This window comes from Cydia amplana, chromosome 5, assembly GCF_948474715.1.
Source record: "Cydia amplana chromosome 5, ilCydAmpl1.1, whole genome shotgun sequence".
In the NCBI taxonomy this organism is placed as follows: domain Eukaryota; kingdom Metazoa; phylum Arthropoda; class Insecta; order Lepidoptera; family Tortricidae; genus Cydia; species Cydia amplana.
In genome coordinates, this window is record NC_086073.1 from 18,119,217 (window position 1) to 18,132,470 (window position 13,254).

Genomic DNA, 13,254 nt, shown 5'->3' on the forward strand with positions numbered 1-13,254 from the left:
TTTGATATATTCGCTCAGTTGTTTTGAGTACGTGCGCGCGACCCGCGACACCGCAAAAAGGCATTTTAGTAAAATAATGAAAGCTGATAATTATATGTTAGCCAATGCTTTTAAATTAATGCATTAACGAAACTTTTTAACGTAGGATAAGACGCCGCGGCTCAGACTACGGGTGCGTTCAATATTATTTGCAAGTATAGACTTATAATATGAGGTAAAAATACCATATGAGTATAATTGTTTGCCTTTTGCCTGAATGTAGGTGTCTTGGGTCCCGCGCACACGTTATGTAAGTTGTAGTGTATACTGTATGTAGGGAGAGGGGGTGTCGCGGCGTGCGGGGTGCGGGGGCGCCGCGGACGATATTACGTTCTGTTGCGGGCGTGCTGCGCACCCGTCTCTTTCACACCCACCACGTGTGAACGAGACGGGTGTATCGATAAAAATGTTTAGGACATTCAGCCCCGGATATGGTCTAAAAATTGGTTAAACAAATTCAATTGCGCGACAATATACAGTTGAATTTATTTGGGGCAATTTTTAGTAGATAATTATTGAGTTTTGTGGATGTATAAATTGAAAGCGCAGCGCGATCCCGAGTTGTCGTTGATCAGTGTAAAGTCTAGTCTTTATCCTGTTTTTATCTCTAACGATATAATCTAAATATTTACGAATTGATATTTAAATTTTTGTGCGATTTCGCCCCACCGGGGCGCGTAGGACGTGTTAGTTTATAAATACATATAATGTAAAGTATACTGTTATTAATATTTGTTCTCCTTTTCAGTATTTGTGGTGTGTGTTGTGAGCATATCGAGCGCGTGCTTGTTTTGTTACTGTACTGTTACATTCGATAGTCTAGCCTCAGGGCGAAACTTGTTTAATGGTAATGTAAATGTTGCTTTATGATGTCTACAAAATATATAATCCCGTATACTATTATCGTTTTACTTTTTTCATTTTACCCTTTAACTTGCAAGTACTCCTTAAGTAAGTTTTATTGCATAGTTCAAAATAATATACCTATTTGCTAGCTTATACTGAAGCTAATGATGTGGAGATATAGTCGGTCAAACCAAATTTGTCAGTAAATAAGAACAAAAAAAACTACTCGTCCTTTTCTTTTGGGTGCTAGTACTAGTATAAGACAAAGATATTATGATTCTCTCTGTTTATGTTTGACATGAGACAGCCCTTTGACAAACTATAGAACAGATGGTCAAGCAAATCTTGTCAGTAGAAAAAGGCGCGAAATTCAAATTTTCTATGGGACGTTGGGACGATATCCCTTCGCGCCTTGGAGGATACAACTAAACGGAGTAGCCATTAACAGGCTTTCCCCTCTGTCGAAAATAGGCGGCCAACGGTCATACACAATGTATGGACTGACGTTTATCTGACATGGCTATTTTTACGTTACGCATACATTTGACGTTCCCCTCCCCCGCAAAAATCGGCAGACTGTTTTGTACAGAAAATTACAGACATGGCGTCTCCGTTTGATTATATCCTCCAAGCTTCGCGCCTACATTTTTCAAATTTGCCGCCTTTTTCTACTAACAAGATCTGCTTGACCAAGTAGGATACAGGCTGGATTTTCTTTTTGGGTCAGTGAGGGCAGCTACCAGATCCCGTGCTGCTACGAGAAAACGGTCTTAGAAGACCTTCCCTTGATTTCTTAGTACATTACCGTAAGTTGACCCCTAGAACTGATACTGATACTGGATAGGAATGGAATCGATTGGTATACAAAAATAGCATGTGAAAAATAAAAGTTTTCATTTCCACACATTGTATGGGAAAAGGTTTCCTCGATTTGTGGCTTTTCTAGCCGGAATTTTTTTTTTGGTTCCATTCAAGCTTTTGATCCTCAATATGAATGGGATCGATTGGCATCAAAAATAAAGTTTGTCAAAAATGGCCCTTTTCTCACACCCTGTATGTTTTTTCCAAAATCTGTAACCGGCAATATCCATCAATTTGAAATCGAGGGAAGGTCTTCTAAGACCAATTTCGCGTAGCTGTTCGGGATCTGATAGCTGCCCTCACTGGCCCAAAAAGAAAATCCACCTGTATATGGATTATTATTTTGATTCCTGGAGAGGTGATGAAGTCCATAAATATGCAACTAGAATAATAAGGCAGGCTGGCAATGCAGTCTCAGAAATGCGACTTCCTATTTGAATGTCATTTTGTGTCAATTTGTGTTCACAAAAAATATAGTGGCATTTTTAATCTGAAAGCAAGGATTGTAAGCCAGACTAGAGCGCAATCTGTATTATAAAGCAAAAATGACCACCCATAACATATTTTTACTATTTTTTAATCGGATGTTGTCCCCCACCTGTTACCAGTGGTAACAACTTGGTGGTTACAGCTGGCAGCTGGGTCATGGTCTGCATTATGAAATAGACTTTGCCTGAAGATTGAAAGAAAAATCAAGACACATATAATCAAATATTTATTACGAGTCTACATTGTCCTTTAACCTGGTTCTGTAGTTTTCTGTTCTTTTACTGACTTCAGCTTGAACCTCCTTGTCTTTCACGGCACCCACTATCCTCTCATACTCCTCACCGAGGTCATCTAGGATCTTCAACAACTCCTCTTCAGTGCAACTTTTCAAGTAAACACAAATAAGTGTACTCAACGGATTGACAATGTTTTTTGTGTACGCTGTCAACTCTTCCCTGTCGTCTTGCTCAAAACTGTTACCATTCTTCGTGTTTTTTAATATTAAACTTACTGCCCGCCACATTCTGTAGCACGGCTTGAAGTATTTAGTGGGGTCACAAGTGATTTTCAGTACATTGATTATAGTTATACAAGAGTCAATTATATCTATGACATCGGAGTCTATTTCTTTGAGATTAATCAACTTCCTCTCGTAGTAGCATAAAGCTTGGTGTATCATGTTAGCGACGTCCTCAGCACACTCTATGTAAATGTCCTGAGACTTGTCAAAACCTACTAAATTGAGAACTATTTGAAATGTAATGACGAGCACTCTTTCCAGTTCATCCTGCTCACAGGAATCTTTCTGATTCACAATAATCTCAGTAAAACCTGCTACCAGAGACTCGATAGCTTCCTTCTTCAAGAAGTTCGTAAAGAAAAGCGATCTAGTTTTCTCTGTGTTACAGTATGAGCATAGTGTATTAAAATTCTCTATTGCTGTCAGAAGCAGTTCTTTGCTTGAAGAATTCTTTAACATGAAATATAGAGTGCTAGAATAGTCTGTCTTTTGGAAAATATCCATCAAAGTAGCGACGTGAGCGTCGGGCGCGAGGAACAAGCTCGAGTTTACGAGGCGCAGCACTTGTATCAGAACCAGACTGTCATCACTCTTCATGTAATCGAGGAGTAACTCCAAAAAATTATCCATTTTCATCAGATCTGACACGACGTTTCTATGGCATGATAAATTTCCTATAATACCGACAATTATCTCTATAATACGCGGAGATTCTATAACGGGCAAAGCGAAATAGAAGAGTTTTAAGATGTCGTGTTTCTGGAGGAATAAAACCACATCTCGCTCCGCCGTCATGTCCCACAGCGTGCAAAGATCATCTTCAAAAGATTTTTCCTTGATTTCTTCTTTCAAAGTGTCCAAATTTGCTAGTTTTAGCAGGATTTTTAAAACAAATCGCTCGCTATAAGCAGTGTCGCCGATAACGTCCCCGGCGACGAGGGGTTCATTTTCTGGCTCCGCTTTATCTTCTTCTTCGTCTTTGGGCGCATCTTCAGGCTTCATTTTATTTCACCTCAACCACTATCCTGAGATAATTCAAAGGTTTGTTTAGGTTCTTTTGTTCTACCTTCAGTTCATTGCTCCATAGGACGAGAACGACGCCACAGTAACTGTCAATGTCAAATTGACAGTCACAGCGCTGGCAACACTGACAATACTAAAATCACGGATTTAGAGTTAATAAACTGGATCGAGTACATTGACCAAAAAGTGTGTCCACATGAGAAGTCAAACTAGAGCCCTGCATCTCGTTCTAATTAGGGTGACCATAAGACATCTGTATGTGGGATATTAGGATAACATGGAATATATCAGTAGGGTGTGTCATTTTCTAAATAAAGTGAAATTTTAAGTGGTCAGGTTTTTTTTTCATTTGTAGTCGGCCTCTTTCGCACTCACTCATGTTATGTTCATAAAGGTAGGCTTCCCTTTTGTCCACTTCAGTTTTTTTTAAGTGTAAGCGTCATTGAAGATCTGTTTAGCAAATATAGTCCGTCAACCAAATCTTGTCAGTAGCAATGTAAAGCAAACTAAAGTAGGGCAACACTCAAAGAGCAGTATTGCGCTAAGAAAAGCAGCAATGTACATCGAACCATAAGATTTTTTATCCGCTGAGCGCGCCCTGCGTACGTCAATTCAAATTGTCACTCGCGGTTTATTGAAAAAAATTGAAACATGGAGGGACAATTTAAAAGCGATGTTAAAACAATGTTAATCAAAATGATGAACAAATTTGAAGATATCAAAAACAACTCTCTATCGTAGTGCTTATATTCTCTTTGTTCCCTATGTCTTCTAAGTTTACTAAAATAAAATCATATCAAAATGCAGATAATTAGATAGTGCATATATTTGTTATTTACAATATAATATGCCACTTGTTAATGTAAATTAGTGTACTGTTCTGAATGAATATGACATACCTGTGTAATTTTTTTGATTGGTATATATTGTACAATATACATATTAAAAATAAAACAACTGATATTTGGGTGTTTATTTAATTTAAAGGTAAATAAGATAAGGGTCACTTTTCGACTTGGTTGCGTTGTACACGTATATAAACCGCCATAGGTAAGTATTGTCTGAAGAGATACTTTCTACTACGAACGCCTTATATTGGGCAAGATTTAATCCTGCAACAAACATGTATGGATTAGGTAGATATTGCGAAAGAACGGCGATATAATCAAGGCTCTTAATACTGTTTAAAAGGTTTACCTTTGTAAATAGGGGAAGTACGGACAAAATGACAGGGTGTTTTGATTTTGAATCATATATCTTTATTTATTGTAATTATAATCAGTCTGATACATTGACAATGATCTTAGGTTCATTGACTACTAGTAATATAGTCTTTTAATTGAATAGGAACTATATCAAATTAAATATTAAGAAATAAATGGACGAATCAAAAAAACCATTTTGTCCATATGGTATGGACATAATGACACACTAAATATGGGTATAATGACATACCAAAATTTTAAGAACAAAGCTCGCAAATTAATCTTTTAGTCTTCTTTGAGACATCAGCACAAGAAGCGTGAGCCAAACGAAAACAACTCATGCATCTTAACCAGCTTTCTCCCGTCTTGGACCGCGAATAAAGATCATTGCAATAAATGCAGGGGCAGTCTTCATCATCCTCGTTTCCGGCGGCACATTCTTCATTATCGGAGCTGGAATCGATAGCTTGAACAAATTGACGCTCCCGCGGCATCTCTCCTAGAGAGTAACAATCAAAAGTAAATAATCGAAACACTACGGACAAAACGACACACGTCACGGACAACATGACAAACACTATGTCGTTTTGTCCAGCGTATAGGCATGTCATTTTGCCCAAATGTACACAACAAACATTAAAAATCATATTTAATTAAATCGATTGAAAATTGTATTAATACTAACTCTAATCACAAGTGTATATAATAAGTCTACAATTTTAGTAAATATAATATACAAATATAACACAAAACTCACCAAAAATCCGAAGAAATCCGTAAATAAAATAAATTTTTGTCGATACGAAACACGTTCTCACTCGTAATTTCAAAGAGACTGGCCCAATGGCGCTGGGTTTCTCGCAGGATTGTAAAAATGGCCGCCGTCAAGTGTTGTTATGTTCGTGACCTCGCTATAGCCCGCCAAATTCGAAATAAACCCGCTATGTCGTTTTGTCCGTATATGCCATTTCCGTATTTCCCCTAGTCACAACTGATTGCTGAAAATATTAGACATGTGGGCCTTTGGACGGTTTCCAGGACACAATTTATGGTCTTGTTGGATAGATTTAGGCATACGTTTTCATTTTATTGATGCCTTTTAACCCTAAAACAAAAAAACTGAACATAATCTTAAAAGTTCGAAAGAGTTCTTCCAGTACTTGTCATAACCTCCATTTTTAGTAATGTTTACCATCAACGAGCATGATTGTACATTGTAGGCCCCTTAGCTTTGCTTATTCTTATTTAATGTATTGGTATTTAATGGTGACAGCAGAAATATCTCTTGAAACAGAAACGATTCAGAATGAAAACCAAATGAAAACAAATAAGGTGACGGCTGTCATTCACGATCCACATTCCACAGATAAAACACTGATGACACGCGTTTTGGAATTATTTGAACACAGTGTTGCTAACCCGCGATTTTTCAAATTTGCCGCCTTTTACTACTGACAAGATTTGGTTGACGGACTTTATGACGTTTTTTTTTAAAGTTGGTGCCTTTTTTCTATTGACGGAAATGTGTCCTACCTGTAAAGAATCGATGTCATATATAAACAGTTTGACACACCTAACAAAATATTATGTATAAATGAGAGTCTGTAATGTTTAAGGAGTTAAGCACTTTGGTTTTAAATTTTGGCAATTGAAGGGATGTTTACAAAAACAACATACCTGACTACACTGGTTGACACGAAACGATTAACAATGTTCTTAAAAAAGTGTCAACCGGTCTAAGCAGTTATGTTGTTTTTGTAAACATCCCTTCAATTATTCTACAACAAATCTTAAATTAAACATGCCGAAATAAAGACATAAGGTACGTATTATGTTAAACTTACTTTTACATTACCTACGTTAATAATAAGAATTCTGTGAGACCGATTCAAAACGTGCCGACATCATAGTCACCCTAATGAGTTTGACAATGTTGTCTTGTATTTTTATAGTAAAATGTAATAATTGTGGTTTTCTTGTGAAACAATATTCCACAATTAGCAATTATTTCACTCCAACAACCTTTAACACAACATTTCTTCACAATTTTGAAGAAATTTCGCATTCACGTGTTTTGAAGAAATGTCATCAAGTTGGGGATACCAATTAATATTTAAAGTTACTACAACTTCTACCATACTAAAATTTAGTTTTTTTTGCGGTGTATGCGCTTGGTTTAATCAGTTAATAATATTGGCATCATAATTATTTACAAATTACTTAAAAGATATCAGAACTGTAGTCTGAATATAGCACTAAAATTGTATAAGAAGGTAATTAAATTCAGTAGTTTATTGATATAATTTCTACCACAATGGTATCTTTTTAACATTGGCAACATGTGCGAGTGAGACACAGGGCTCGGGTTTTTCTATCTCAAGTGGACCGTTTTCTCTAGTCTGGTACGAACAACTTTCTGTCTCGGTGATAAGGTTCAAATTAGTATGGCAAAAAAAATGACAACTCGCTCCAGTTTAAAAAATATAACTTCATGACTAAAATGCGTTCAACCTTTTTAAGTTATAATTTGCGTTTTTCTTTCTATACTTTGTCAAAGGACTGCCTCATTTCAAACATAGACGGAGAAAATCAACTGTATTTGTCTTACACTAGTACTAGCACCCAAAAGAAAAGGATGAGTATAGTTTTATTTGTTCTTATTTACTGACAAATTGGTTTGACCAACTACAAGACCATTGATTGCTTTTCAAACGATAATTCTAGATCAAAGTTGCTAACTTTTATAAATTTGGTATTTTTATTGGTACCGTCTAGTCTAGAATAAAAATCATACGACTTTTTACAGCTACCTTTATAAGCAGTACTTTTTTACCTGAAGCCCCCTACAGAATAAGTGCGTGAATCGCGGGCGAAGCCGCAAACGCGAGTGTGGAGTCGATTTTCGCAGACAGCGAAATCGACTCCACAAGTCCACAGATGATCCACAGCTCCACACTCGCGTTCGCGGCTTCGCGCACGAGTGTGGAGGGGGCTTATTGACTACGATTATGACTCTAATAGTCATAACACACTATCGCACAAGAGCGAGAAATCTTTTTCTCGAACCCATAAGGTGCGGCGCACTTTGACGGGCTAATTTTGATGAATGAAATGACATTCGTTGAATTTGTATGACCATGGAGACTATATAATTTATGACCCTGATAATACAGGCGCAGAATACCTAGATGGAGGAGGTTCTTACATTCAGACAGGCCGTGGGTATTTTAAATAACTTAATTTTAAGAGCATTTATGAATAGAAACAAATAAGACATTCTTTCAATAATTTATTAAAATTCACCAATAATAATTATAATACACCAATAATAATTATAATACACCAAGAAAATAACATTAAAAAATACACAATAAATTATAAATAATTTCACAAAAATAAATTATTTTTATCACAAAGTAATAAGGATATAAGTGGATTACAAAATTTCATTTAACTAAGTTTAAGTGCAAGTCAAATCAAAATTAATGATGACTTAGTATTGTAGTTGTTGTAAGACCCATCTTAATAAAATAAGATGCCATTTCCTGAGCTTAATTCTCAAGGGTCTCAGTCTCAAGGAAAACTTTTCCTTGTTTTTATATCCAGATATACAGCCCCGATTTCTCCCGACTGATATTTCATTTTAGTACAAACTTGGTAAAATGATTGGGTATCGTGAAATGCTATTTACTCCAAATTAAGAAAATTATGAATATTGTTGCCTACCTATAGTTTACTTTAGGGGCGCAAAGTTAGTATAGTCGAATCAAAAATTGCGATCTCATATTAAAATATTGATAAAAAAAATACAGTATCAACTACATGCCCATCTAGACCCATTTCATCAACTTACTTAACGTAATTTACCCAGTCAACCCATCAAACAATTTTTAGAAGAAATGTATTGATATTTTTATAAATATTTTAGCCACACCCACAACCATATAACTCATTGGTTGTGATAAGCATATTATACACTGATATCACCAGAAGTGAGATATACTATCGTGTAGACTTAATCAAACGCGAGATCAATTGCAACTTACAAATATAACAATATTTAAGTAGAATGTTAATTATTTGGGATATATCAGCTGTCGCAAGCGTGCTTGTTGTAATATACAGATCCTAATGAGAGACGGCACACCGCTTGCGTGACGTGTGCGTGTGTGCTCGAGCCTTAAGACATCCACAAAAACTATGGGCATATCTTTGATATGCACTGAGCGCAAATATTTATTGTGATTTTCAAACAATAATTCAATTTTAAGTTATTGGTAAAAGTAAAAACTACTCACACCAGAATGCTTCCTTTGGACCTTTTGGAACGAAATTTTATTGCTTAAAATATACTAATAGTTAATTAAAGTTTATATAACTAAAAACTACCTTAGAAGGAAAACAGCTTCAGGTACCTACTGTTCCAGTAAATTATTATTATCAACAAATAATATGTATCACTAAAGCCCTTGCTACACGGTCGCCGACAAGCCCCCAGACCGCGTGGCCTTGGTCCGTCCCGGACCGTGTAGACAGTTGTTTCCAACAAAATTTCGTTTGACCTCCGGACGCCCTTGGCATGCGAACGCGCGCCAGCGACCGCGGTCTGAGCGGTCGGTCCGGAACCGTGTAGCCGCCCGTCGCCAACCACACTAGGCCATTTCGCTTGGAGGACGCGCCGTGTGCGCTCGTGTGGTTAATAGCCATGCCATGGGTACTCAGTAGCAATAATTCATCAAATACTTTCCTCTTCATTCTTAGAAAGTTATGTATGTCCCAGTAGCGTAGTCCAGCAAATTCATTAAGTTGAAATGACTCAACAAATGCCGTTTTCTGAGCCAGCGTTTCATTCATATACCCTTTTCTTTTTTTACAAGCTTTTTATTAACTTGCAATATACCTAATGTAAGTATGTAAATATGTTTGTACGGGTCAAATCTTGCAAGTTAAATTAGACCCACTTTCTAGTTTCCGATGGAGCTGAAAATTTGCATACATATGTCGGGTGACAATGCATTATTATGGTACCATAGAGCCGATCTGATGATGGAGACAGGAGGTGGCCATAGCAACCCTGTGATAGAACAACGCGACCTAATTGTGTTTGGGGTTTTTAGAATTGTCTCGACGAGTATTAGTTGCCTGTGGAAAGAAAAGTACAGTCAGCGATAAAAGCTTGTACCAAAAATGAAATTTTTGACAAAAACTTATTTTTTTGTCATTGCACTAGTATGAGTAGGTTATGAAATTTGGCGCACCGGCCAATAAGTTTTGCCGCCCCAGAAGTCAAGGAAGAAAAACAAAATGCAATCCGCCAGGAGTGGCATACGCCGCCCTTAGGGCCATACACCACTGAGTAAGTGAGTAGGTACTAATGCCACGCTAACTTTCTGAAAGGTTACGGGCCATTTTGTGCGCTTGCAATACGTGTTGTCCGTCCGCGAGTTCTGAACACACTGTGGTCTGCCACCGTCTAGCCAGACAACTCAGACGGACCCACATACCAAGGACAGACCAAGGTCAGACGGTTAGTAGGCTTGTCGGCGACCGTGTAGCAAGGGCTTAACTCACCCCATAGTTTTCCTAAGTCTGAAATTCAAGGAAAATCTTACAACAGTGATGGAATATTAGCTATTTTAAACCTTATTAGATACAAAATAGATATTGAGAATGTTACGAATGCAGGGTTCGAAATTATCCAGATAAATATCGGATAATTATCCCAGGCATGGATGTTGCTATATTTATTTTCTTTAAATTCTTTGACAGTAAAAAATTATTGGACGTTTTTGCTATTTTTTTTACAAATTTTATTAGGTTATTATAAATCGATAATTATTAGCCATTAAAATCACGATAACTATCAAGATAACTATCATTGATCCTTTCGAACCCTGTACGAATGTCGACTTTATTGCATTACAATAAGATACAAATCGCAACGTTAGAAAGTGATACGAGTTAGCGATAAATACGACTTATTACCCTTCTTAAATAAATAACTGTAAATACTGGAAACAAAGATGAGTATCAGAAGACGACATTTTTACTTACAAAACGTGCACTCGTAATAAATAAATAAAATAAACACGTGTACAGATGTAGTGCATAATTGATTTCATCGTATTTCCTCGGAATCGTTCGTATTTGTCATGCTACTTCAGTCAACCTCAGTACTTTTTGTTCCGAGACTGACTGAGATAGCAAGACATGTTCGTACGTTTCCGTGAAAATACGATGGATAATAATTATGCACTACATCTGTATAGCTTTACAAAGAGCAGCAATGGCTTAAAACTCATACAAATACTAGTTTGCAATAGATTAAAAAATACTTCGCGTATATACAAGCATCTGCTTATTTTTACTAATGTACAATAATTAAATTTATGATTATATACATCCGTTGTATCAACCTATCAACGTTAAAGGACGCAAATTCATTTCACTAGTACATTCCTCTTTAGAATTCCTAAGTACAGAAAAAAAACTCAGTAAAACATTAAAATAACACCAAAGAAAAACTTAAAAATACGAAGATTAAATTATAGAATAACGTCACAGATGCAAATCACCATTTTGGATAAATAATATTTCATCTAGGTACATTTTATAGTGAAATTTGTTAAAATATAAAACATTAAGACTTTAGTGCAAAAAATATGTTTGATCGCAAAATATACTAAACACATACGTAGGTGACTAACTTAACAAGTGCTCCATGCTCCCGATCTACATTACATATGTGAAATTAATGAATTTATTATTCTTATTCATTTAAGTCAGAATGTTAAGACATCTTAAATATAACATTTCTCATGAATTATGCCCTAGTGCAATATTGGTGAAAATTATTAATGATATGAACTGACATAAAATAGTAGTGTGACTACTCGAAATAATAACAAATTAAAATATTTTCTGAAAATATTTTCATTTATTCTAGTATGATATCAATATGATGCAAGTCTAAATTGGCGGTATATCTATCGGGGGCTTAAAAAGGAAGATATATTATAACAATTCAATGGATACAAGTGGGATTCAAACAATCGGAGCCTAACTTTAAATCAAACATCTATCGATTGTAGAAAAGTTGTAATGCTTAAAAAATGCTGTGGGTACTTATGTACCCAACATTACTTAATGAAAAATCATGAGATTATCGCTGTAAATCTGGTTGCCAAACGTTGGCGTTTGATAATCCAGTGCATGAAATCGTACAGCGTCATCTTCACTCCACAGCTATCAAACTGGGGGGCATGATTTTTCTTTAAGTAATTTTACAACCTTTCTACAATTAATAACCCTTACTCCAAAAAAGACTAACTAAAACACGTGACTATTAAAACAGAACATATGCAACACCACCAAAAGAAGACAAAAGAAATGGACTTCGCATCAGCAGAAGTAAGACCGAGCATTTAGAATGCAATTTTAGTAGTGATACCACCATCTCCAACAGGATCTATATTGAAGGAGATCAACTTCCAAAGGTATCCCAATTCAAATATCTCGGAACGATGCTGACTGCCGATGGTGCCATTGAATCTGACGTCACTCACAGAGTCAACGCCGGCTGGCAAAGATGGAGAGCCCTCACTGGTGTTCTTTGCGATACAAGAATGCCAATCAAAGTCAAGGGCAAAGTTTACAAGACAGCCGTGAGACCGGCAATGATGTACGGTGCTGAATGCTGGGCGATCAAAAAGGCGCACGAACAAAAATTACACGTGGCAGAGATGAAGATGTTGAGGTGGGCGGCAGGAGTAACAAGACTCGATAAAGTGAAAAATGAATACATCAGAGGTAGTTACAAAGTTGCACCCATCACAAACAAAGTCACGGAAAGTAGGCTTCGCTGGTATGGCCACGTGATGAGACGCCCCGAAGACCACGTAGTCCGGCAAGCCCTGGCATTGCCGAACAGGGAAGCGAGCAGACGAGGAAGACCTAAAGCTACGTGGTGGTCTACAGTGACCCGCGACTTGGAACGAGCCCAACTTACCCCAAAGACAACTCAGGACAGACGGTCCTGGCGCATGAGAACGAGGAGAGCCGACCCCAAATAATGGGAATAAGGCAAAGAGAAAGAAGAAGACCACCAAAAGAAGACAGTGCAGGAAGAACAGAACCGCCGTGTTGGTCGAAAGTTAATGCAAATTGAAAATGCTGGCCATTAACCATTATAAATTGAATCGTAAACTATAATCGTCCGATACGGTTTAAGGTTCAATTTATAATGGTTAATGGCCAGCATTTTCAATTCGC

At 36.8% G+C, this 13,254-nt stretch overlaps 2 protein-coding genes across 2 annotated transcripts; one reads left to right on the forward strand and one right to left on the reverse strand.

Moving 5' to 3' along the window:
- Positions 1-2,448: 2,448 nt before the first annotated feature.
- Positions 2,449-3,872, reverse strand: LOC134648341 (uncharacterized). The gene has a single exon (XM_063502853.1). The coding sequence runs from the start codon at positions 3,755-3,757 to the stop codon at positions 2,465-2,467; it is 1,293 nt and encodes a 430-aa protein (XP_063358923.1). The 5' UTR covers positions 3,758-3,872; the 3' UTR covers positions 2,449-2,464.
- An 8,634-nt stretch (positions 3,873-12,506) lies between these two features.
- Positions 12,507-13,055, forward strand: LOC134648275 (uncharacterized). Its single transcript, XM_063502766.1, has one exon. The coding sequence runs from the start codon at positions 12,507-12,509 to the stop codon at positions 13,053-13,055; it is 549 nt and encodes a 182-aa protein (XP_063358836.1).
- The last annotated feature ends 199 nt before the right edge of the window (positions 13,056-13,254 follow it).